At 47.0% G+C, this 26,586-nt stretch overlaps 1 protein-coding gene and 1 long non-coding RNA gene across 4 annotated transcripts; one reads left to right on the forward strand and one right to left on the reverse strand.

Annotated features, from left to right (window-relative positions):
- On the forward strand, positions 1-20,603 carry TMEM268 (transmembrane protein 268). Of its 3 annotated transcripts, XM_034793956.1 has the most exons (10): positions 1-292; positions 966-1,826; positions 5,134-5,265; positions 7,085-7,194; positions 11,719-11,826; positions 13,058-13,207; positions 13,916-14,026; positions 15,996-16,076; positions 18,123-18,299; positions 19,369-20,603. In XM_034793956.1, exons 3-10 carry the CDS (start codon positions 5,169-5,171, stop codon positions 19,546-19,548), a joined length of 1,014 nt encoding a protein of 337 aa, XP_034649847.1. In that variant the 5' UTR covers positions 1-292; positions 966-1,826; positions 5,134-5,168; the 3' UTR covers positions 19,549-20,603. The 3 variants fall into 3 exon arrangements, with proteins under 3 accessions (XP_034649847.1, XP_034649846.1, XP_034649848.1); XM_034793955.1 differs by lacking the exons at positions 1-292; positions 966-1,826 and having other exon boundaries at positions 4,063-5,265; XM_034793957.1 differs by lacking the exons at positions 1-292; positions 966-1,826; positions 15,996-16,076 and having other exon boundaries at positions 4,063-5,265.
- Positions 20,604-22,667: 2,064 nt separating this feature from the next.
- LOC117889566 lies at positions 22,668-25,776 on the reverse strand. The gene is made up of 2 exons (XR_004648510.1): positions 25,674-25,776; positions 22,668-23,626 (listed from the first exon to the last, which is right to left on the reverse strand). It is a non-coding gene; the product is annotated as an uncharacterized LOC117889566 (long non-coding RNA).
- Positions 25,777-26,586: the final 810 nt, after the last annotated feature.

Raw genomic sequence — 26,586 nt, forward strand, 5'->3', positions numbered from 1 at the left:
CTTACTGGTATGTGCTTTGTCCCCATAAGGAGTGCCTTACTGGTGCAGTATACTGGTATTCTATACCCCCAATTAAGGGCTCCTAATATAGACCTGGCCTTAGACCCACTACCAACCCTACTAAAGTGATTGGGAGGCTTTCCACCCACTACAATGGATCAGACCCCTAATGCAAAACTAACACATCTTTTCTTGGTCTCTCTCTGCAGCAGTTTATTTGTAAGGGAAACCAGGAAAATGTCCTAATTTGACGGTCGATTCTTGTAAACATCCAATAAATTCCCAGGGCTGGGTATGTATCTCCCTTTCCTCTTATCTACATTTGTCTGTTTATTTGCATGGCCAATTTCTTAGTACTGTATATTACTCCCCAACCTTGAGCAATTGGTGCGAAATCTCCAATCTCTATGTATTTCAGAGAGAGACGTGTTTGCCACAGCTTTGCTTAATTCCTGCCTTCTGTCGCTGGGAAGGGGATATGCATGGCAGCCTTGGCTGTCTTTTAAGAAAAGAGCACAGCTACCGCCTCAGTGTTTGTTCACTGGCCTTGTTTTACGGGGATGAGTGCATAGTTTGGTACCTCTCAACAGCAGCACTCTGTTTGTGGGTGTGGGGTTTGGGGATGACTGATAGGGGCAGAGCCTTCAGTGAGAACAATGAATCAGAACCTTGATCAAAGCAGTTATTTCTTATGAGTCAAATATTCTGGTAAAGGAAATGTCACCCTGCTGGAAATGAGCGCAGTCAGCGAAGACAAGTTGCACGGTGCTCAATGTCAGCGGCCATCTTCTGAGGCTTTCACTGCAGACTCCAAGGGTGCCATCCCATTGTTAAAGCTCTGCTTTGGCTAATAAACCCCCGGCAGTTTAGATGATGCAACCCTGGGGTGGGGTGGGAAGGGAGAAGGTTCATTTTACACTGTTTGCAGCTGAGAATACAAGGTGACCCTCATCTTCTTGTTTAAGGGAAAGTGTCCCCTTTGGACCATGTTGATGATCAGCTTCCTGGACCTCCACTAAACCTGTGGGGCTTAACCCCAGCTCTGAACTCCCCCAGACTTTGAGGTATTTGAAATCCGGAGGCTCTACAGTTGTAACAGATGGGGAAACACTGTGTAGGCACTCTACAGGGTTAAAACCACCAGATACAACATGCCGAGGGGAAAACTCTCACGCACATGAGCTATTTTGCAAGTTGGTGCCTGCAACACAGTGTAATGAAAGCGAGAGGCAGGGTGGGGGCGAATATGCTGCTGTGACTTCCGTGGGTTGCACCAGTGTATTCATTTGGATCAAGGCAAATGAGGATGATTTATTTCTGCAGCAGCCACACTGTACAATAGCAAACAAGAAAGAGGTCCCCATCCCAAGGTTCAACAGTGTTAAGGCACAAAGGGTAGGTACCGCGATGGTCATACACAAGACAGGATGAGAGAAGGAAGTGAATGGGGTGGACTCATTGGATACAGAAGACAACACGAACTAGGTGAGCTTGTCTCTTGAAGGACAAGGGGAATGCATCTGGTTGAACATTAACCTGGAGCTTAGCTAAGAACATGAGGTGTCACAAAAGGAAGTACAGTAGCCCAGAGTGAGTGAAGGAGGCAAAGGGAGTATTCACAATAGTAGATTGGCAGAGCATACGGGATGGGAGGGAGCATAGGAGGAGACAAAGGCAGAGTCCCAGAGCACTTTGGAGGTGAAGAGGAGAACCTAAGAAGAGAGGAAGGGAGGGTGGAGTTGGAAGAAGGACAGATCTCCACAGAGGGGCATTGCTTCCACACTAATGGCGAACCCCGTGGAATGAGATGCACGCTGGATAAAAAGGTAATGGTGAAGCTACGGAATTTGCACCCTCTTCCTGGGTAGGAGGGGCTGGTTTCCAGCAGCAGCTCTGCTGCTGTCTGTGAACTGCCAGCATTCATTGCCTGCTCTGAGCCAGCTTTTCCCTCTGAAGTTTTCTCCAATGGGAAACTCTTTTCATGTGACTGAAATGTCTGTCACATCTAACCCTGCGGATCCCGAGTCAGTGGTCGCTTTATATGCTACCAGCATTGACGGCGCGTTTAGTGGGTGTATGGCTCTTAACTCTGGGCTGTGGTTCGGTTATATCTCGTGTTTTCTTTTTTTCATTGTCCTCCCCGTTTGCCACCAAAGGGCAGGAATTGAGGGCGAGACCAGGAGGGATAGTGACATTCACCACCTATCTTTTGACCTGGGGAGAAGAGTTTATTTCACCCTCGATCAAGGACAATAGGATGGAGAGGTTTTTTTTGTTTTTTGTTTTTTTTTGAGGACAAGAATGTTCCTTATTTGGGCTGGCGTCAGGGTGATGTGATCTGGTGGAGAAGGGCTTGGGGTGTGTGTGTGTGTGTGTGAGTGTGTAAATAGCTGCTGTCACAATGGAGATATTTCATGGTATTCCCTGCCACAGCAGATCACTCATTTTCTTGAGATTGCACAACTACTCACCCCCCTAAGCACTCAGTCTGAAAAATGCCACCACTGCATGGGTCAAATTCACACACACACACCACACACACACACACACACACACCTCTCCTGTTGTGCCAAAGGATCAGAGCTTTACTCCTTTAACTGTGAGTTTCCTGTCCTTTGTGGGTTCCTGCTGCAATCATAACGATCTTTTAATGTAGTTTCTGTTGCATCCGGTTCCTGTTTGACTGCACTTTAGCTGATGACTATCATGGATTTATGTGACTGGATTAAACCTCAGTGACACCAGGGGATGCAAACAGAGTAATCTCATATCTGATTGTGGAACAGCATTGAGAGGCTTTGTGAGGGAGCCCTGCAGCTGCAACACAGGTGCATGGGAACACAAGTAAGGGTCGAGAAGTGAAGAGTAATTGTGGCGCATCATCCGTGTGCTCATAGAGATGCAGAGGAGCCCCAGGCCCGTAGGGCAGTTACTGATGCAGGACAAGCCTCGGAACATTCAGATGCTCATTTAGGATAAGCCTCCCCAGTCTGGCTGCTGAGCTGAACGATACAAACCTCCTGCATCAGCAACATGGAACTCAAAATCTCACAAACACCATGTCACGGTCCAGGGCAACTGCCCCTGTATCCAGCAAGAGCGCCTGCTTTTTGGCTTCTGGCTCCCAACCATCAGCTCTCTCGGGCGGAGACCTCACCATGCTGCCTTCTGAATGGGCTGAACAGTTTCCCACCTACGCTGTGAGTTCCCCAGCAAGTCAGACTGCCTAAGCAGGCCTGCTTTGCTGTCTCCTCAGAGGCTAGAAACGGCATAATTGCCCCTAATTATAAGGTACCACACAGCTTCTCTAAGCAAGCCCATTTATTCTTAAGGTGAAAGCATTACAGAGAAAGCATATTAAAAACACTAAAGGAACCTACACACATGCTAATAATCTTACTAGAGACCACCCTACCCTACCCCAGCAAGGCCTCTAGGGGTGGGGCAGTCCTTCAAACCCACCAAGCGGTTTTGCTGTGCTTACAAGTTCCTAACAGCATTAGATCAGAACAAGCACCCCTATGAATCTGAGAGTCCCTCCTTTATGCTGTTGGGACCTTTGACCTTGGGATGCTGGGAACAGATAAACAGGGGGTTGCTCTTCAGGGTGTAGCTTCAAGAGGTTGTGTCTGGAGATGGGGATTTGCATTTCCTCCCCGTCCCCCGGTATTTCCGCTCAACTAAAAAATCATTCATGTCCGGTACATTGTTTAAATGAATCCATTGAAGCTCATAATACGTCCCAGGGTTTACATTGATCATGTGTCTCTCTTAGAGACATCTACCTCCCACAATAATACATTAACATTTGCATTTTTAATCCAACATACAGTAGAAGCTCAGAGTTACAAACACCTTGGGAATAGAGGTTGTTTGTAACTCGGAAATGTTCGTAACTCTGAACAAAACGTCATGTTCTTTCAAAAGTTTACAACTGAACATTGACTTAATACAGCTTTGAAACTTTACTATGCAGAAGAAAAATGCTGCTTTCCCTTAACAGAGCACTGTACTGTATTTGCTCTTTTTTTTTTTTTGGTCTCTGCTGGTGCCGATTGCATACTTCTGGTTCCAGATGAGGTGTGTGGTTGACTGGTCAGTTCGTAACTCTGGGGTTCGTAACTCCAAGGTGCTACCGTACTCCTAAAATCCTTACAATGAATCCAATAAGCTTTGTCCAGGATATTGTTATATCTGACACACACACTGTCTCTCTCACAGGGCTGTGTGACTTCTGTTTCTGGAACAGAAATGCACAGGCGAGGGTGAAAATGAGAACAAAAAGTTAGCCAGGCATTTCTGACCCAGCGCAAAGGTTCCCTGCAGGTGCTGGGTGGAAGCCCTAGTCTGTCTGTCTCTTTCTCTTCGCATTTGTAATGTTCCCATCACTGTATCATCATTTCTTATCTGAACTGGTTTTCTCTTTCTCACGCAGTAGTCCATTATGATGCACCTGCTCAGTGTCCAATATTTACAGTTCAGTGACTTGGCTGCTTCAAAGCCTCAGTCATGTATATTCTCACTGGCCCCCGATCCTTCTCCCATGGAAGAAAATGGCCAAGCTCCTCACTGGCTTCAACAGGCTCAGGAGAGGCCCATTTGTGGATTAATTGCCTACAAAATGTGCATGATCGCGTTTAAAGGACGGCTTTTCCCATGAACAAAGAGGGCTGTTGCCTCATAGATGGGAGGTGTGGACGCCTGGCACCCATGCCTGCAGCATCATACATATACATGGGGATGACATGGGTATGCTTTATTCATGAGGACTCTGGAGCTGACCCAAGAGTACTCCATTAAGCATTTGGGCATAGTCCATCAGGAGCAGAGTCCGCAGTGCTCCTAAGAGTTTGTAGGCAGCTGTGCTGCAAGGGCTTTTTGTGCCAGGTGGTGTCATGTCTCTTCCTCCTTGCAGGCAAGATTGTGACTCCCTTGCTCAAGTCAAGTCAGATATTACATCACAAGCAAATTAATGGGACTTTTCTTCAATGTGAATAAGAGTATCACCGTCTAGTCCACAGCAAGGAGAACAGTCTTTTTATGTGTTCACTTAGATTTAACTGGGTGTTTCTATGCAGTAGAAGAGGAAAGGGGAAGAATTGTGACTATGGAGTGTTGGATTTATGACTGCAGGAGATAGCGATCCGCATGAAGCCCGTTTCTTCACCATGGCCTGTGAAAGCCAAGCAGACGGAGCTGAGAAACAAAGTCCCCTCTCCTACTGTGGGACCCATGCAGATGACAGCTCCCTTCACTGGGTGAAAGGTAAGTAAATAGCTCAAACTATTGATTGCAGCAATGACATTCTGAATCAGGTGGCATTGAACTAAGAGAAGCTACATTTTTTTTTTATGGCTGCTCATTTTCAATTGAAGAAATAGAACCATTATAATACACCTCTACCCAGATATAACGCTGTCCTCGGGAGCCAAAATATCTTACCGCGTTATAGGTGAAACCGCGTTATATTGAACTTGCTTTGATCCGCCAGAGTGCGCAGCCTCGCCCCCCCGGAGCCCTGCTTTACCGCATTATATCTGAATTCGTGTTATAGCGGGTCGCGTTATATTGGGGTAGAGGTGTAATTAAGCAAAAATAAAGAACACACCTCATGGCCAAGAATTACAAAAAAGTGGCTAGTAATTTTGGGTCCCCCAAGTTTGGGGAGCCCAATGTGGTACACCTTAAAGAGGCCTGCTTCTCAGGAGTGCCCTGCTGAAAATTAGACCCCTTTAAGGCATCTCTATTGGGGCCCCCAAAGTCATAAATCGCTTGTGAAGATCTTAGCCTGGATTTGTAAAGTGACTGACAAAGCCTTGCTCTGTTTATGTTGCTTAACACAACACTCCTTTAGAAATGGACTAAAATTCCGTGTCCATCTGATACAATAATAGCCATTCGCTCCGGTAGCACATGTTTCATGCATAGCTCGCCAGGTGGTTGCCCTGGGCAGATTCAGCTGCAAGATCAGGGCCCAAGGTTTCAAAGTGACTTTAAAAGACATCAGTGGGAGCTGCAGGTGGTCAGCTCATCTGGAAATGAAGCCATGTAAACGTTTTAAAAAGGGTCCATTCATTTTGAGCGTCTCTGTTTCTGGTTTGCCCAGTTTAAGACATCTAGTAGCTAGTGCCTGATTTGCAGAGGTGCTGAGCACTCATAGCTCCCTTTGGCTTCAACTGAAGTTGCGGGATGCCCAGCACCTTTGAAAATCACTGGGGCTAAAACTGGGCACCCAAAATTATTAGCCTTTGTCCTGAGTAACTTGCCTAAGGTCACAGAGTGGGTTAGCGGCAGGGCTCGGAATAGAACCCAGGTTTGCCGACTCCTGCTCTACTAGACCAGACAGCTCGCTTTCGGATGATGTAGTTCATCTCAGCAAACATGTAGAACATTGTTTCATTCACGTACCCCACAGGTCTTGAAATATGCCTATTCCATGGATTTTAATCTGGATGGGCCACACCTTTGTGTGAGAAGGAATTTAGCTTCCTTGTTGTTACCCAACACAGGGGAATCCATGGGTGTGGAAGAGCTAGTGCAGAGGGTGGGGCGAGGTGTGCCATGGGTAGGAGGGGGTGGGGTAGACTTTACAGTGCTCTGCCTTATCCTCAGCCAATACAGCAGTGCCTTAAGCCCAGTTCCTCAAAGGCACCTAGATACCATTGAAATCAATGGGCGTTAGGCTCCTAAATACTTTCAAGGAGCTGGGCCTTAAAGCCATTTGTCACAGATCTTCACAGCTGTTTTGAGTGGGTTGAATCCATTGTCTTGTCACCCACGGGACTGGCACATGATCCCTTTCCAGGTCAGATCACTTCCTCTTTGGGCACACGTAGGATTTGGTCTCCTTACCTTTCAGCCCTTGGTCCCTCCAATATAGCCAGAAGGCTGCGCAGCTCTTCGTGTTGTGATTTTCTTAGAAACGATGGAGGAAGAATTCAGAGTCTGTCACATGCTGAGAGCTTCTCAGTGCAATCTGCCACTTCCTCAATTTGCAAGCCCACTTCAGCACTCATGAGGAAAACACACCACAGAGCAGTCCCTTATGATCACACCGAGCCTTCTCCTCCGATTCTTTTTGCAGAGTTTCACAATGGCCAAGTGCTTATGGTTCTCACTGCTAGCAATACCTGCTCTTCCACCTTCTTTGATATGGAGCTTTGTGCAGAGAAACTGAAGACCTTTGGAATTCAGGTTAGCTCCTCACCGGGAACCTGGCTACTTGATGGCTTACCAGGGTGATGGGTATTTTTATGCCTGTGTCACTTGCACCTGTTACAAGAAATCAGGGTCTACTTCATATATGTCACTCAGAAGTATAGACGGCCTATAGGAAGAGGGCTATCGCTTACACCTGGGCAATCCTACTGACTTCAGTCATCTTTCGTGTGCATCACAAGTCGATATCTAAATTATTCGGCCATCTAAGTGCTGCATCATTGAGGGTAGCAAGGTGTTGCACTCCTCTACCCCCTTTGGCTGTCTATATCGCTGCCCTGCAGTCACATTGGCTTAGCCCAATCATCACAACTTATAGCCTTCAGAGAGGTTGGGCGTGTATAAATTTCAGCTGCGTCTGAGAAAGTGATATTACAAAGTACAATGATAGTGCTTTGAGATCCTCTGGCGATAAGTGCTCTGTATAACTCAGGGCTTGTCTACACACGGAGTTGAGTCAGTTGAACTGGTGTGATTTTAAACCAGTGCATGTAAACAAGCCCTGCAGCTCGTAACAATCAGTTTGCAGACACCTAGAAGAGAATAAGGGGATACGTACCAGTCAGCACAGATTTGTAAAGAACAAATCGTGTCAAACCAATCTGTAGAGGAGTGGACTCACCCCTGCGGCACCTCCTGCTGGTCGTCCAGGGAATTAGCTCTTCCAGCGTCCTGGAGCGCCCCCTGCAGGCCGGTGATCCGCCTGTCCTCTGGCCCCATGTCCCTCCCAGACCCCGGTGCCCTTTTATCTGGGGTGCTGCCCCCTGGCAGTACACCCCTCAGTACTAGGGTCTCCCCTCCCTGGGGAACCCCCACCCACTATCCCTACCTCACCTCAGAATAAGGCCACTGCCAGTCACCAACTAGCCCCCGTTCCCTGGGGCAGACTGCAGTATAGGCCACTCATCACAGGTAAGGTTGGGTTTGGACCTGCTGCCTTGGCTTACCCCTGGGCTGCCCTCTGCAACCCCCAGTACCTTCTAGCCCAATGCTAGGCCTCAGCCTGGGGCTTTCCAGGCTAGAGCTCCCCAGCGTTTCCCCAGCCCTGCTCCCCTCAGGTACCCTGTGTCAAGCTCCCTGCAGCCAGGCCCTTCTCTCTCTGAATGCAGAGAGAGACTGTTTGGTAGGGTTACCATATTTCAACAAGCAAAAAAGAGGACGGGAGGAGCCCCGCCCTAGCCCCGCCCCTGCCCCTCCCACTTCCTGCCCCCCCAGAACCCCCAATCCTCCCCCCGTTCCTTGTCCCCTGACTGCCCCCTCCTGGGACCCCTGCCCCTAACTGCCCCCCGGGACTCCACTCCCTATCTAAGCCTCCTTGCCTCTTGTCCCCTGACTGCCCCAACCCTTATCCACACCCCCACCCCCAGACAGACCCCTGGGACTCCCACGCCCCATCCAACCACTCCCCACCCCCTGACAGCCCCCCCCAGAACTCCCAACCCATCTAAACCCCTCTGCTCCCTGTCCCCTGACTGCTCCGATCCCTCTCCCCACTCCTGCCCCCTGACAGCTCCCCCCCAGAACTCCCAGCCCCCTACCCCCCGCTCCTTGTCCCCTGACTGCCCCCTCCTGGGACCCCTGCTCCTAACTGCCCTCCAGAACCCCACCCCCTACCTAAGACTCCCTGTTCCTTGTCCCCTAACTGCCCCCTCCTAAGACCCCCCCCAACTGCCCCCCAGGACCCTACCCCCTACCTGTACCCTGACTGCCCAAAACTTTCTCCACTCCCCTCCAAAAGCCCCCCCCCCTTTCTTGACTGCCCCCTCCAGAACCTCCCTGTCCCTTCTCCTGCCCCCCCTTACCCTGCTGCTCAGAACAGGGTGTTGGGCTCTGTGCCAGCCGGACACATGGCTGAGCTCCCCTGCACAACACAAAACCCGGTCCCTGGCCCTGCACAGGGCTGCCGGAGCGGGCTGCAGGAGGAGGAGCTGCCGGCCGGCTCAGAATGCAGGGAGGGGGGGGTGGGAGGAGGAAGCTGCTCCGGAGTCCAGCCCGGGACTTTCCTGCAGCCCTCCCAGCCGCTCGCTCTGCCGGGGGAGGGGGAAATCCCGGACATTGTGAGTGCTTTACAAATTCCCCGCGACGCTATTTTTAGCACACAAAAGGAGGACATGTCCGGGTAAATCCGGACGAATGGTAACCCTACTGTTTGGGCTCCTGGCTCACAGCCTTTTTATACAGGCCAGCTGGGCCTGATTGGGGGATGGCCCAGCTGTGGCTGCTTCCTCAATCAGCCCAGCTTTGCAGCTGTCAGCCACAACCTTCCCCCGGGGCTGTTTTAATCCCTTCAGGTCAGGAGCGGGGTACCACCCCGCTACACAATCTAATAGCTTTCTTTGACAGGGTAACAAGTCTTGTGAATGGTGGGGAAGTGGTGGTAAGGTTTTTGTTACTGTCTTGCATGATCTTCTCATAAACAAATTAAGGAAATGCAACCTAGATGGAGCTACTATAAGGTGGGTGCATAACTGGTTGGAAAACCGTTCCCAGAGAGTAGTTATCAGTGGTTCACAGTCAAACTGGAAGGGCATAATGAGTGAGGTCCCACAGGGATCGGTTCTGGTTCTGGTTCTGTTCAATATCTTCAATATCTGTTCAATATTTAGACAATGGCATAGAGAGTACACTTATAAAGTTTGTGGATGATACCAAGCTGGGAGGGGTTGCAAGTGTTTTGGAGTGCAGGATTAAAATTCAAAATGATCTGGACAAACTGGAGAAATGGTCTGAAGTCAATAGGATGAAATTCCATAAGGACAAATGAAAAGTACTTCACTTAGGAAGGAACAATCAGTTGCACACATACAAAATGGGAAATGACTGCCTAGGAAGGAGTACTGCGGAAAGGGATCTGGGGTTCATAGTGGATCACAAGCTAAGTATGAGTTAACAGTGTAACACTGTTGCAAAAAAAAGCAAACATCATTCTGGGATGTATTAATAGGAGTGTTGTAAGAAAGACACAAGAAGTAATTATTCTGCTCTACTCCACTCTGAGTAGGCCTCAGCTGGAGTATTGTGCCCAGTTCTGGGTGCCACTTTTCAGGAAAGATGTGGACAAATTGGAGAAAATCCAGAGAAGAGCAACAAAAATGATTAAAGGTCTAGAAAACATGACTTATGAGGGAAGATTGAAAAAAATGGGTTTGTGTAGTCTGGAGAAGAGAAGACAGAGAGAGAGGGGGGGCATAATAACAGTTTTCAAGTACATAAAAGGTTGTTACAAGGAGGAGGGAGAAAAAATGTTCTCCTTAACCTCTGAGGCTAGGACAAGACACAATAGGCTTAAGCTGCAGCAAGGGAGATTTAGACTGGACATTAGGAAAAACTTCCTAACTATCAGGATAGTTAAACACGGAATATATTGCCTAGAAAAGTTGTGGAATCTCCATCATTGGAGATTTTTAAGAGCAGGTTGGACAAACAACTGTCAGGGATGGTCTAGATAATACTTAGTCCTGCCATGAGTGCAGGGGACTGGACTAGATGACCTCTCGAGGTCTCTTCCAGTCCTACGATTCTATGATTCTCCAGTCTGTTTCACTAAAAGACCTGATCTTAGCACTAAAAGATCCAATCTTGCTCCCACTGAAGTCAATGGTCAAATTCCCAGTGGCTCAAATGGGAGCAAGTATGGGCCCATTGTTAGTGGAGAGAGAGACTTGAGTAACATGCTTGCCAAGGGTTAGCGAGCAATTAGACAAACCATTCATTGTGCTGAAGAGAGAAAGGGATGGAGCAGAGCTGGAGGTGTCTGTGATGGACACAGCATGGCAAACTCTCACCTTTAAATATGATCTTGGTCTGACATGAGCTCCCACGATGGGTCCTTTTGCAGTTTCATATCAATACAGTGATTCTGCCTCAGAAAGAGTTTCACTGCAGGGCAATGACACACACACACACACACACACACACACACACACACACACACACACTCTTTAGTTAAATGGTGCAAACCCTTGTGTGGACTCTCTTATTTCAGTTTATGAGGGGCTTATTTCAGTTTTGCTTAAACCTGTTCCTGACTGACTTCAGCTAAACCGAAATAAGTTTGATTTAAACCAATATAAGAATGTTCAGACAGCCTTTTGCACTGGTTTAACTAAATCGGTTTAAGATCCCATCAGTAAAATTTCTGCAACTGCTGCAAAGGTGTATCCTTAGTTATACAGAAAGCATGAGGATCTCAAAGCACTTTACAAAGGTTGGTGGTATCATTTACAAATGGGGAAATTGAGGCACAAATAGGCTTTTTTTAGGCCAGATTTTTCTCTGTTATACCAATATAAATGAGATCAGAATTTGGGCCAACGTTCCTTGTTTGGAGGCAGAGTCTGGGACACAGGCCAATCCCATTGAATCTCCAATCTCATAATCTAATCATGTGAAATGCTGGCCTGGCTCTTGGCTATTGCCATTCTACTCTTCTTCTGATTGTTCTTAGAGATCTGCATGAAAAAGTGAGTGGGATTTGTTTGTTTTTTGATTTCTGAACAGATGACAATGGATCAGTGGAGGAATTTAATTCAAAATGCCATTCTGGAACCTGAAGTAAGAAGATACATGTTCTACAACTCCAGAGCTTTTGGGATAGCCATTGCTGTGGTAAGGATCACAGCCTCTCATTGAGGTTAATTGGTATGTGCCGTTACTGATGTACAATGAAAATTGCCTTGGGGATTTTCACAGGAGCCTAAGGGAGTTAGGTGCCATTTCAATGGGAGTTTAGAGAAGGGATTGAATTTTCAAAGGCACAAATGGGAGTTAAGTGTCCAACCCCTATTGACTTTCAGTGGGAGTGGAGCACCTAACTCCCTGAGGCCCCATTGAAAATCCCATCTTGCAGAGATTGCTGTATAATGAGGCAGGTATGCACACTGCCAACTTTTCAGGAGTCCCACCACAGGCTGCCAGTTAGCAAAGCTTTCGCTGTGGTGGCTTTAATGGGGATGGAACTCATTTACTGGAAGCATCTGCCTCAGCCCATCCTTCTCAGCTCTCCAACATCATCTGAAAACACTCTGGACCTCATTCTCATGTACCCTGAGGTCTTCTCACTTCTCTGGCAGGGCCGAGGAGTCTTAAAATGGGACTCAATTATATTTTCACCATCTTTCAGGCCCCTTTTCATGAACACATGAATAGTCAGAGGTATTTTTTAATGTCAGCCATTGTATTTTCGCTAATGCTGCAGTGTTTAGATTTTTAATATTTTTCTGTTTGGTATTATTGATCTAATGTATCTAATTTATCTATCTATCCTATATAACATTGTACCACGCTGTATCATACCTACCTTTCAGTCCATCTCTAATCTATACGTCCCATCAGGCAACATCCTGTCTTAAGATACCACTCCAAGGTATCCCCAAATGAATACGACTCATTGCCTTCATTAATCCCTAGAGTGGTCCCTTCAGGCAGGTGCCACTGTACATCGTTTTTGCATTATTGTATTTTAACTGTCTTGGCTGTACCCATCGTGGTGTGGGAACTTTATAAACACAGTGACTATAAGTATTATTATCAATACACCCGGGGGAATCTGTTTCTTACTAAAAATGTAGGAACTTGGTTGAAATCCTAAGTATGAAACACCATCAAGAATTCATCTGCTGTCTTTGATGATCGGGAGCTCATTCAATCCCAACTCTCATTCTAGACCTCTCTCTCCCCCATGATTCTTATTAGAAGGACCTTTTGTCCATTAACTCTCAGAAAATCCCTGGTAGTTTATCTAATTTATGAGAAGGGAACTTTCTTGTTCTCTTGATCTTTCTTCTGCTTTCGCGATTTTTGTGAGTATTGTTTTCTGAGTCTCTCTGGGTCTTTTCAGATTTTCTACATCTCAGTCTGGGCAAATATTTACTCCACCATGCAGCTGTATTCCTTTGGGTGCCACTGGGAAGTCAGCATTCTGGTGACGTTGGCTGCCATAGCACTCACTATAGTTGTTATATTGATTATTGACCAACATCAAAGGAAGGTAAGGAGAAATTTTTCACGTGTTCAGTTATGTATTTCTTTCCAAGCAAACAGTTAGGGAACAAGGTAATTGTCTAAAAGTATTTGAAGAGCATAATTGACAAGAAGGGACAGAATATTTTAGAATGGGCACAGTATAATTAGAATAACCAATGGGGTGCAAAAATAAAGTTAGGCTGCATATCAGAAAAAATAAAAGTCCTAGGGCTTGATCCATAGCCCACTGAAGTCAATGAGAGTCTTTACGTTGACTATGATGGACTTTGGATCAAGCGCCGAACGATGAGAGCTATACACTTAATCTTCCAAAGAAAGGGGAAGCTCCATTGTTTGAGATATTGAAACCTAGACTGGAAGATATACAGGACTGTCTGAGATAATCCTGAACTTACTGGTGGGAGAAGGAACGGGTACAATGATCTTACAAGTCATTTCCCTCTCCAACTTCTGGGATTATATCACATTTTGTGGTGAGAACTCTGGTTGAATAGACCTGGTATGTAAACTTCCTTCAATGGCAGCAGAGTTAGGCCAGAGTTGAGCACCTCTGAAAAGACTACCTGAAATGGATAGTTTCTCCCTTTGCTTTGTTTTCAGGGACTTAGGACTTTGGGACCATCAGAGTCACTGACTCTTTAAAATTCCTGGTTACAGGCTGGCCTGGAAAGTCACCGTGGGACATGCTAACATCTTCTCTGTTATTTAACAGATACACGTGAATACTGACGTGAGGCTGGCAGCTGCCAATGAAGTCTTCATGAAGCACAACTTACTTCTGGGGGTTGCAGATGCCATGGACAGACACCAGAACATTCTACAGGTATCCTTTCTGGGTGAGACAATTTCCCCTCATTGCTGGTGCCTGCAGATATGGAGGTATTTATCATCAATCTTCTCATCAAAGAGGCTCTCCAGAGTTTTTTTTTTCATATCTGGGGCCTGACCCACTGAAGACAATGACTCCAACTGAGTTCAATGGGCTTCTTTATTATTTGTTGAGTGCCAGTAGTGGGCTCAGGGCTGTACAAATATAAAGGAACATGTGGTCCCTGCCCCTAGAGCTTACACTCTATGTTGCGAAGACAAACTCATTAAGGCACCTAATACACCATTTTCACAAGTGCCTCCTGACTCTGCATGCCCTACTTAGACACTTTAAAGGGGCCTGATTTTAAGAGGATGAGTGCTCAGTGCTTTCAGAAAATCGGGCCTCTTTAAAACGTCTCAAATTGCCCCCTGCCCCCAACATAGAGGGACACCAAATTAGTAGGTACTTCTAAAAATTTAGGCCCAGAGGACCAAACGAAAGTGAGTCTCAGACCCTACTTTTTAAAGAGAACTTTTGTGGATTATCGCACAAGAGCTTGGAAGACGTGCAGTTGAAGAAGGGGGTTGAAGAAGGGGACAAGAAAACAAAGACTCCCCGCCCCCCCAAGCATAAGAGGCAGCATGGGAGAAGGCACAATGATTAGAAATGGAAAGGAAACCAAGAGCTGAGAGGGGAGGAGGAAGAAATTAGGAGAGATGCAAGCAGGAGGGGAGTTATGCAAAGTCTTGAAGGTGAGGGTGACACACTTGAGAACTTGAACTAGATGTTTGGACAAACCTGGCTACACCTCTAACTAATCAAGATGGCTAATGGAATAGGCTCCGGCTCTGTGCATGTTTGCTAGGCTTGTCAGAGAGCAGAACTAGGCCCAAGGATGTATATTTTTGTCCATCTTACCCCAGTGTTTGACTATTTCTTTTCTCAGCTTTCATATTGCTTTGGAATTCCCTTGATCATGCAAAGTAAGACTATAGATGTGTACCCCCCGCAATCCCCAAAATTGGTGGAGCACCTCATTTTTCCCTCCTCAGGGACTCTGGGGCCACCACCCACAAGCATCAGTGGGTCCTGGTTTCTTAGTGACCGGGGCCTCAATCTAGTGGCTGGGAGCACAAAACCAGCAACGTCCGGTTTATTAGGTCACAAGTACAGAAAATCAAGGACTACGTAAAAATAAACCACAGTCTATTCCCTGGACCAGACAGAGGTCATTTAAAAGAAGGGGAGGGGAACAGGTAAAGGTCTCAGAGAAAATAAATAAATAAGGCCCCAGCCCTCCCAGAACAACCACTAAAACCCCCAGACAAGAAATACCCCCACTATAGTCTCCTCACAGACCTGACCAGAGCAGTGAGGCTGGAGCTCAGGTTGTAGGGCTGGTATCCCTGTCTATGCATCCAACCACTCTTCTGTCCAGCTGGATAGCATCCTGGGCAGTAATGAGATCTGGCCGACCCCTGGCTCCCAGTGCAGCGGGGCCTACGGGCACCACTGGTTTTTCAGCCCTCATGGATGTAGCTTTTTGGGGCCCAAACTCACCATTGTGGAGGGAAGGCTCTGGTTTGGCCTCCAGCCATCTGACTGGGTCAGTCAAAATGGCTGTCTCTTCTGCGACTGTAGAGAGCAACAACCAGCCTTCTTCCCCTGTAACTCTCCCTCCCTGGTCACTTGACCCCTCAGAGTGAGCGTCACAGGGGCCAGCCCAGCGCCGGCTCTTTGGGGCCAGGAGTTGGTCACCCCGGCATGCCAGTCCAGTTCCTAGGTGTGTCCCTCCAGCACAAGCAGATAGGCCATCCCAATCTTTGCCTGTGGAAGCTGTGTCTTGTCTCCGAAGTCCCCAAACTGGCAGGCAGTGGGTACAGATAGATACGTTGCTAGCTCAAAAGATGGAGCATTAAGGAATTGTATTGGTGTCTGTCCTGTAAAATGCTCCTTCCTTAACATTCCCCACCATCATCAGCTTTGCTTTGTCCATTTCAACCTGGAGCAGTGTCGTCACTCCTTAGCAGGCTATATTACAGAACGGAAGAGAAACCACGAGGTAAACGATGCTTGGAGCAATCCGAGCTGACTGTGCTACATACAACCTCTAGGATTTGGAAGAAATGAGGGGTATAGTGCATGGGTCAGGTTCCCAAGTATACTCTGGTTGTCTTACCCCACTCTAATTACACAAAACAGCCAGAAACATGGCTTCACCAGCCAGCTGAGCTGGGTTTGTGGCTGCTTTGCATCACTGGAACAGCACAAAGTGTGGTGGCGAACTGAGCTCTGTGTGTTGATCTGAAAGTGAATCTAATAAAAATAAAAAGGATCGCCTGTTTGAATTTCCTTGTGATCAGGCCCTGTTGTAAATTTCTTCATCTAGGGTCAGATTGTTAGTGATGCGTGTCACAAATCAATTGTATGCATATGTGTCCAGTTCACATGTGCAATTGGGTGCCCGCGTTTCTCAAAATCTGTCCCATGATAATGAAACGTAAAAATGTAATGAAAGAAAATGAACAAGAATCAGGGCCAGATTTTGATACCCTCATTCACACTGAGTAGTACCTAACTTCCTGAGCCGTGCAACTGAAATCAATGGGACAGCTCAAGGAGTAAGAGACGATTCTGTTTGACTAAGGTTATATAATCGAATCCCTTCAAAAACTGCTCTAGCTCTTTGCCTCTAGGATGTGCATGAATATGTAAATTCCACACTGGAGTGTCATTGCTGGTTAGGAGCCCAAGTCCCAGTGTGCGTTTCAAATCCCCACTCCTGTAATCCTCTGAAATCTGAAGAAGTCCCACTGGAGAAGTGTTGGATGCAGCAATGGGCGGAATGTGACAAGCAAACTGAACAACCTAACAGGCATCCCACGTTTCAGACAAAAGCGTTATTTTTTATTATTTGCTTAGGGCTGGACTGTGAATGTCTTGAGGGTGCGCAGTTAGTCACACAAGTAACATAGCTGAAATGACTGGGTTTACTTGTGTGAGATACTGCTGACCAATGTGAGTAGGAGGTTTACAACCTGATCTGTAATCCTGGGTGCTGTACAAGACATAGGCCTGGTCCCCACTAAGCCCCCACTTCGGACTAAGGTACGCAAATTCAGCTACGTTAATAACGTAGCTGAATTCGAAGTACCTTAGTCCGAACTTACCGCGGGTCCAGACGCGGCAGGAAGGCTCCCCTGTCGATGCCGCGTACTCCTCTCGGTGAGCTGGAGTACCGGCGTCAACGGCGAGCACTTCCGGGATCAATCCGGGATTGATTTATCGCGTCTTAACCAGACGCGATAAATCGATCCCAGAACATCGATTGCCTGCCGCCGGACCCTCCGGTAAGTGAAGACGTACCCATAGACCTAGTCCCTCCTGCAGGGAGGTTAAATTCTATGCAGGACGCACAGCATGTGTTAGATGCACCACCTGATGAAATGCAGCTCCTAGCTCAAAGCAGTGTGGGTGGCTCTAACCTATTTTTAGGCTGGGCAGAATTTGATGTTTATTTTTTAAAATAATTTTGACAGATAATATTGATGTTTATTTTTAAGCACTTTTTCAAGGTCTATTAATTTAAATGTTCACATTTGCAGAAAATTGTGGGGGCGGGTGCCAGACAATACAGTACGCTGGAGTCAGACAATAATTATTTAAGAACAGGAGGTGTTGAGATACAAAAAGTTAAAGCTTTGATGACTGTGAAAACATTAATTGTCAACATTGTATGTCAAAACGTAGGAAGTAAATATCCTTAAATCAGACAGTAATTCTCCAGCAGCATTTTTTGTACTTTGCCTATTAGTAAATTTCTATTAATATTGATGGAAATAGTTTTTCATTGGTTTGTTTGTGTGTGTGTGTGTGTGTGTGTGTGTGTGCGTGCAGTGAAGTTGACGTTACTGACATTCACCGATAAAAATCGAATCCTGCCAAACGTACATCTTTTTCATGCCCTTCTTTCCTGGGTGGATAATTGTTGATAACTGTGCAGCACCAGACCTTATAAATTATCCTTGCCAGCTACTCAGAGAGGAAAGGCAGAAAGACAATGCTGCCCACCTTTGGAGATCCCAAGACCTCTCCTTGTGTTTTTCAGTCAGCCCTGAGGCACAATCTGGACCAGTTCTGTGTCACTATGGAAACAGTGATCCAGTCGGGTCAGGGAAGAGGAGAGGAGAGTTCGTCTGAAGAGTCGCCTCTTCTACCCAGTGACAAGAAAAGGACTCTGGTATGCAGTGAACTGCTCCATCTCATTCCAGAGGGAGCTCCAGAGGTAACTTGGAGGCTAAGCAGCAAATGTTTTCTCTCTGATTTAGCAAGAAAGCTTCAATGGGATGGGTTTGATTTACTGTACATTTTTATATGCAGAGCTATTGAGTGAATTTAGTGCTGGTGGAAACAGAAGCCCTCTAGCTATCTGTAGAACAGCTACAATATGAGCTGTGGCGAAACAGGCTTGCCACCACTCCATCCCTGCCAACTTGGCTCAGCCCTGACTCCCTGGCAGGATGAGGTTGTTCAGTTTCCATGGCCCACTTAGTCCTTGGCCCCTCAGCTGGGCCTGTCAGCTAATAACAAGTGTGGGGACTGTTCTGTGAGGTTGACACCAACACGCTGAATCATTTCACATAGGCCCCAACATGGCTCTTGGATGGTCATAATGTTCTGTCACCGTTGACCTGAGCTGTATTTGAAGCAGTGACCTAGCTATCACTGTGTTCCATTACCGTTCCTTTGAGCCATCTAGTAACCTCACTTATATTGCCGTTAAGGACAGAGGGCCTGATCCACATTTGCAGTAAGGCAGTGTAAAGGTGTGTACACTTTAAAGTGAGTGTAACTTAGACCCCTTTACATAGCCAGAACGGTGTAAATGTAAACATGAATCAGGCCCAGATAAACTTAAGCTTCTGAGTACAGCAGGATCCCCTTGCTTTTCTGGGACTTTCCTCAGTATTTACGGGGACTTTCCTCAGTATTTCTATTCATCCCATTTTTCATACAAGAAATATAGCTACAAAAGGTCTTTGATGGCTTTTGCACTATCCGCTGTTGTAGGAGCATCTGTTTTGGGGCTGGATCAGGAATAGTAAGGAGAAATGCATTAAGAGTTATCATTTAATATCTAATACATCATCGATTGGGGGACAAGATGTCTCCTTGGCAGGAGATATTGACACCAATATCTAAAAGCTCTTTTTCATCTTTGACTCCTATGATTGCCCCAAGACTCTATCACTTCATCTATCTATGGATGCTGACCCTAGAACTCTGTCACCATGGGCACTGTGTAGGTATTGATGTGTGGCGTGCCTCTGATGTTGATCTCATTCTTGTTCCAGGTGATGGCCCAGCAGCTGTTGGTGATCTTCAGTGGCTATTACATTAGACTCTTGATTAGTGGTCAGCTCCCTCAGGTCATCATGTTACGGCATGTGGAACACATGAATATTCCCTGCCTTTGCCAGTTCATAGAGATGAATGTGCTTGACACAGGACACTGTTGGTTCGGGACCAGGTGACGTGAGGGGCCTGGAAAGAGTTGTTGCAATTAATACTGTTCAAATACAGTGGTCCATGGAAGAAGCCAGGGCATAGGGAAGTCCCGGAGAGAGATACAACTGCATCAGGGATTTGTTTTGACCAATGAGAGGACAGTAATGAGGTGGAGGACATGACTTTAGTTAAATATTCAAAATCCCATTCAGAGACAATAAAAGAGACAGATACCTAACTGCCCAACCGCCCTCTTGAACAGGAGCCAAATCTCATGTGAAGAAGTGAATTGTGCTGCTTATGACTTCCTTACTTCTCATCAGGTCTGTTGGCCATCCAATACAAATAGTTGCATTTAAGTGTGTTTGTAATGAGCTATCAACTCATGCTGTGAACAGTGCAAGTAAGGATCATGCCTGGATGATGCACAGCATGTAAAGTTCAGATTGTTGAATGTTTAATGCAAGGAACATGGCAAGATCATGGCTAGTTAAGTTTCCTCTTTTATGCCCCACTCATGTTCCTTTCATCATGCATGTGTGATCCTTGCATTTTTCCCAGCATAGGGAAATGACCTGGCTGTTATCTTTATTTTCTTGCACAGACATGCTCTATTTTCTTTGGCTCTGAAGATCAGAGCATAACATATCTCATGCTTGCTCCACGCCGGCAGAAACGCACAAACTCTTAGCATCCCATTTGTTCGGGACTTTTGTTGGTATTTGTTATTTTCTAGGCACAGACACTGCACTCAGCATTGTACAAAACACAGAAGATGTCACTACCTCTGACCTGGAGAATTGTTACCCTAGGAGCATGATCAGAAATGTTCCCCACGCCTTTGACTCTACCAGGAGTTAGGGGTGATGAACAACTTCCAGAAGGTGCTTTAAAAGACAGACAACACGAAACACACTACGAAATCTTAAGCAAAGTTCTTTATTGAGCACCTTTTCTACAGTTTTGGGACAGTATTTTTTTTTATGCTATCATTTGTAAATGACATGGAAAAGGAATTAGTTTTAAGCAGGAGACCAAAGTATCTGCTTGTTACCGGGTTAATTTAATAAATGGCAAGTGAACGAAGTGCTTAAATTATGAAAATAATTGTGTCCTGGAGTAATAACCACGAATGGGCAATCAACATACAAGTCAGACATGGCTCGTGCTTTCCATATGAATCCATCTGACAACTGCAGACCCTATCATCTGGTTTCTGCAGGTAAACTTAAGGCTATAGTTCCATGGAGGAATTGATCCAGTACAAATGGCAATGGGGATTTACATGACCTCACGACCATGACAGGCTGTATCTGTAAGATTGTAGTAGCTGCCTTAGGCACACAGATGTCCTAGTGACGATCAGGGTATATGGGGCTAGACAGACAGTTGTAATGATGTGCTCCTGCCCTGTTATTTCTAATTGTAAAGTCCCCTGAATAGCTTATTTCTGTCGATGAAACACATTCATTTGTAATTTGCCTCTCCATGGAGGCACTTAAAGATCTCATTTAAATCAAGTTCCACCTATTACATAGGAACATGGGAACTGCTAGACCTCATCAGACTAGCGTGATCCAGCTCAGTATCTCATCACTGACAGGGGTCCCTACCAGACGTTTTTGATGAAGAGGCAAGAAAATTCATAGGGAACAGTTAAAAAATAACCTGCTCCCAGGAGAAATTCCGTCCTTACTCTCCTCGTTGGTGTATGCCCTGAAATGTGTGGTTTATGTCCCCTATAACCTTTTGTTAAATGAAGTGTGGAGGTTCATGCTATCCATGTAAGTGTCCAATCCTTTTTTTGTAGCCTTTTTTTCTGCAGAGAAATCCTGGCTCCTCCGCAGGTTTTAACAATGACTTCAGCGAGCATTTCACCCCCTCCCCGGCCTCAATAGTTTCTCATGGCAGGAAGTTCTGCATTGTTCTGAGCAGGTCTTTGTCATGAAACTCTTGCAACAGACCAGTGTATGGTAACAAAATAGAAAATGTTACCTCTTGTTGTCTTGACAGGGCACTAAACTGGGAGTCAGGATATTTTGGGGCTAATACTGGGTGAGCAACTGACCTCAGGCAAGTCACTTCCTCTCTCTGTACCTGTTCTAGGGTGGTTGGCCCTTAAAGGAAGCAGGTTCAAACCAGAACTGGTGCTCCCAATTTGGCTGATTAAGAGCCTGGGGCGGCACCAGAGGGAGAGTCAGAGAGGTAGGAGGTCCTTGAAGGGAGCTGTAAGAGGTTCCCGGGGCAGCGGGTGGTTAAAGAGCAGCAGAGGGGTTTATGGCTGACCTCCCCAAGCTGGAGAAGGCTGAAGGCAGTAGAGCAGCATAGGGACTTTCCTGCTGACTTTGAAGCCAGCGAGTTGAAGCTGCAGGGCTGAAGCCAGGGGAGCAGTGGAAGGGCTTCCTTGCCGGCCTGTCTGAGATGAGAGGTTAACAGAACTGGGGATTGATGCTGTTCCCCTGGTGAGAAGGATGTCCCAGCAGAGAGGCTAGTGGTGGGGGTGGGGTTCCTGTTGGGAAGAAAAGGGGCTGCACTCCCGCTGGAAGGCCGTCCTAGCAGAAGGACAGGAGAGGACAGGTGAAGAGCCCAGGTGTGGTGGATGATGCCGGAATGTGGCACGTGCTATGCTGGTGAGCTAGATGTGATGGGATTTTAAAGACTATTTTCCTGGGATGGGGCATGAGGGAGTGATAAGTGGACTATGTTCTGGGACGTTTGTTAGGGATTATTTGCACTATGTTTTTGTAATAAAGTCCCCCTCCTCCCCCGGAGGGGGATTATTGAGGCAAGAGAGCCTGTCGTGGAGCCTTTTTGAGAGGGGAGTTGGGATGTAGCCCTGGTGCTGGAGCTCCCAGGTCCCAGGGGGCACCCAAGGATGAGGGGGAATCATTCACAGTACTGCTGAATCCCTCCCCTCCCAACCCCCCCATCTGTCTTCTCTGTCTAGGCTGTAAGCAACTCAGGAGCACAGACTATCTCTTACTATGTGTGCAAATACATGGTAAGACACCATGGGGAAAAATCTGGGCTGGGACCTCCACTGCAACCGTAATACAACTAATAAATAATTCACTGTGTACTCCAAAGGAATAAATGCTCGCCAGTGGAACAACACCCAAAGGCCATAAATGTACAGCACGCCTGCTTTCATTCTGATTTTAGTCTTTATTGCTGGTTGAATTGTGGGTTTGTAGCACAGGAAGGATTCGGACTTGTTCATCTCCACACAAAGGAGTTTGTGAATCTGTCGTCATTGCTCACTGTGACAATACAGGGAGAACTTCCCAGAGGAAAGGAAATCGGATCACCGAGGGTCAGATCCATCCACACATGCAAGGGGGGTATCTTCCCTCCATGGGCCAAATTCTGCTCTCTCTTACTTCAGTGTAGATCCAGAGTAACTTCATTGAAATCAATGGAGTTTCTCTGCTTTATGACCGTTTTAGAGACAATTTTTAGCCCTGAAGGCCAGATTCTGTTCTCTGCTACACCAGTGTAAACTCAGGGCTACTCTGGTCCAGATCCTCAGCTGGTGCAAATCAGCATAGCTCCAATCAATGGAGCAATACTAATTTATACCAGATGAGGATCAGACTCTATTAACTTCAGTGAAGTTACTCTGAAGTTACACCAGTATACATGAGACCAGTATTTGGCCCTATATACATATTGAATACGACTTTGGTTTGTTATTACATTGAGAAGGGTAACATATTCTCCCTGGCCCCTGTACAGAGCATGGAATGAGTTTTGCAGGCAGCAGTTCTAGCAGATGCTGAGTGTCGGACTTAATTTGTCTTTCATGCTGGGAAACCCTTGTGGCAAGGGGTTAATAAGGACAATTCATACTGTTATACAAATGTATAGAGAGTAAATGCAAGATGGATTGACTGGTGAACACACATTTCCGAGCCCTGGGGAACAGGAGCACCAGCAGACCAAGACCCTCGCGGAGTCAGTGAGAAAGAAGGCCAAGGGCTTCCAAGGAGGGCCCTGAGGCCATCTACCCTCAGGATCCACAGGGCTGTTCAGGGCCGAGCATCTTGTTCCTAGTGACTGCGTCCGTCACTCGGGGAGGGGCTTCTGATACCACCGTGTTTACATCTGAAAACACAAGCGCAACGGAGGAAAGAGGAGGAATCAACAATGGGGGAGTTAAAAGGCTTATCATCGTTTGGACAAAGCTTCAACATCAGCTTGCCAGGAGGCTACGTTCCAAACCTTACAGCAGGAGATTGTAACACAGAACAGGGTAAAGCTGAGGCTATGTCTACACTTAAAACACTACAGCTGCATACTGGCGGCGCTGCACCTGTGTCGCTGTAGCACTTCAGTGTAGACACAACAGTGCCGGGAGGGGTTCTCTCATTGCTGTAGTTAATCTGCCTCCCCAAGAGGTAGTAGCTAGGTCCTCGGCAGAATTCTTCTATCGAACTAGTGCTGTCTACACAGGGACTTAGGTTGGCTGAACTCTGAGGGGCGTGGATCTTTCACACTCCTGAGTGACGTAGCGGTGTGGCTCTAAATTTCTAGTGAAGACCAGCCCTGAGAAAATTAGGCCAGATTTACATTAGAAAATGTTTTCAGTCTTAAATAGCTCTGCCAGCGAAGCTTCCTAGCGTCGGCAAAACGGGCTCTTGTTGGTATCATTTAGAATGGCTCAGTGAGTGAAATAAGCAGCTCCATTGATTCCAACAGAGCGAGGCTGATTCACATCAGCTGAAGATGAGTCGATTATCTTAAAGGGGAAGTTTAAATACCACTGCCAAGGCAACTGATCTGACACCTGTTAAACTGTGATTTCAATGCTGGGCCTCTCTGCAGCCCCACCCCACCTGGCTTTTAATAAGTCTGTTTAAAACTGGTTGTTTTTTAGTCACAAACAGCGATGTCGACAGAGCTCGGCTGGCATAGGCTTCATGGCCACGCCTCCTGCTGCTGCATATGGCAATACAGGTTGATACTGACAAGATCCGAGCTCACTTTCACTTAGGGTGACCAGATGTCCCGATTTTATAGGGACAGTCCCGATTTTAGGATCTTTTTCTTATATAGGCTCCTATTACCCCCACCCCGTCCTGATTTTTCACATTTGCTGTCTAGTCACCCTACTTACCCGAGAGCAAATCAGGACAAACGCCACTGAGTTACACTGGTGTAAAACTGGTGTAAGTGAGAGGAGAATCAGGCTCATTACCTTGACCATGTAAACCCATCACTCACTGCTTCTCTTAGAGCTTGAGCAAATGATTTGGAGCCCGTCTATGGAACTCACTTCTTGTGCCTCTGTCTCATTAATCTACTATCCAACTGTTGCCACATTTTAAAATTTAATCTAAGACCCCTGAGTAGGGGTTAGGACAGCAATTCACTTAGCCTTATCTTATCGGAAAGTGGTGCACGCTGGGTAAATTCTGCAGCAATTTAACAGGAATAAAAGTGCAAGTCTGTCAAGCAACAGCCATATTTTGCGTCTCCAAGAGCTTATCAGAAAGGAGGGGAGGTCCCAGCTGATTCAGTGGTTAGTAGCAAGGTATTGAATTTCAGGCACCTGGGAGAGCCGCAGGCCTCCTGGGTCTTGCATGAGCCATCTGCAAAGTCATGCTGACTTCTGTGTTTTAAATAACTTCCTCTGACTGATGCAGCCAGCGGGTGGGGGTGGGGCTGAATTTGGTAATGAAAATCAGAGCTCTGTTTGCCACTGACCCTGATGTGTGATAAGACATTTTGGTGTCGAACAGGAAGCCCCCTAGATCTGGGAACTTGAGGGTGCTAAGTGCTCACACAACATATACCCAGCCATCCCTATGACTGTAGGTGGGTCAGCTCAAGTAAATTTATACCGGGATTTTTTTTTTTAATGGTGCCTCCTACTGGGCAAAATGACAAGTTTTGAAAAGACTTTAGCTAACCAAAACCAAAGCCGTGTCTGTAAGGAAATGTGGGGGTGGGATATTGCCCGTCCATAATAATTTGCAGCCCACCCAACCTTTCATTCCTAGCTACGGCACTGCCATGCAGCAGAGCAAAGAATAGAACCTAATTCGCCCGAGTCGCAGCCTGCTGCATCACACCACCTTTCTAATCTAGCATGCTTGTTCTCCCCCACCACAGCAATCTTCATGACAGCTCCAGCAAGTCCTTTACTTACTTTGGTTCTGGCTGTGGTCAGCTGGGTGGGCCGTGGTGGTAAGGGGCTCCTCACCTCTGTGGCCACACAGGCTCCCAATTTTTGATGCCACATACCTGCAGGCTGCAGAGTGAAAGGAGATCATTTGTTTTTATCCCTCAAGCTAAGGGCAAATATTTGTTGGCCCCTGTGGGGCAGTGGGGAAAAGAAGCTGCACAAGGCACCAGGGTGGTAGGGGTATTCACAGGAGCAAATCACCCCCTCTCTGATCCTACCTGAGCTAGGGGCCCAATGAGTTACCTTTGCAGGCATAGTGGGAGTCAGGGGGGGATGTAACAAATGGTCAGCAAGACGTCCAGATTGCAACAGAATCAATAGAATCAAGTTATACAATTCAAGGTAAAAGCTTGGGGCAAAGACTTTCCTTCTGTTCTGTGTTTGTACAGCACCTAGCACCATGGAGTCCTGTTCCAGGACTAGGGCACCTAGGTGCTATACTAATATAAGTCCATTTCCTGTCAGGGCTGGAGAAAAAGCACGGAGAGAGCGAGATTCGCACTGATACCACAAGAGATCTTGGCCAAAAAGCACAGAAGTGAAGGTAGTTGTATCGACTGGACAAAATGTGCCCAGTTGCACACTTAACTAACTTAGGGTTACCATATTTTGTGCCTCCCAAAGGAGGACACTCCACGGGGCCCCGGCCCCGCCCCCGCCCCAACTCCGCCCCCTCCCCAAGGTCTCCGCCCCCTCCCCTGCTTCCCGCGAACATTTGAGTCGCGGGAAGCCTGAAGCAGGTAAGGGGGAGTGTGGGGGGAGGAGGCGCAGCCCAGGCTGGCCCCGTCCCTGTGGGGCCGGCCCCGGGCCCGGCCCCCGGCCGACCACCCCCGGCCCGCCCAGCACTGCGGTCCCCAGCCCGGCCCCCGGGCCGAGC

This window comes from Trachemys scripta, chromosome 17 (assembly GCF_013100865.1).
Source record: "Trachemys scripta elegans isolate TJP31775 chromosome 17, CAS_Tse_1.0, whole genome shotgun sequence".
In the NCBI taxonomy this organism is placed as follows: domain Eukaryota; kingdom Metazoa; phylum Chordata; order Testudines; family Emydidae; genus Trachemys; species Trachemys scripta.

Excerpts from the sequence above, each read along its gene's own strand:
- TMEM268 (XM_034793955.1), top strand. The coding sequence starts at position 5,124 with ATGACTGCAGGAGATAGCGATCCGCATGAAGCCCGTTTCTTCACCATG. Across the intron at positions 11,827-13,057 it reads TTGGGATAGCCATTGCTGTG|ATTTTCTACATCTCAGTCTG; the intron begins GTAAGGATCACA and ends GGGTCTTTTCAG. Across the intron at positions 18,300-19,368 it reads TTCCAGAGGGAGCTCCAGAG|GTGATGGCCCAGCAGCTGTT; the intron begins GTAACTTGGAGG and ends TTCTTGTTCCAG.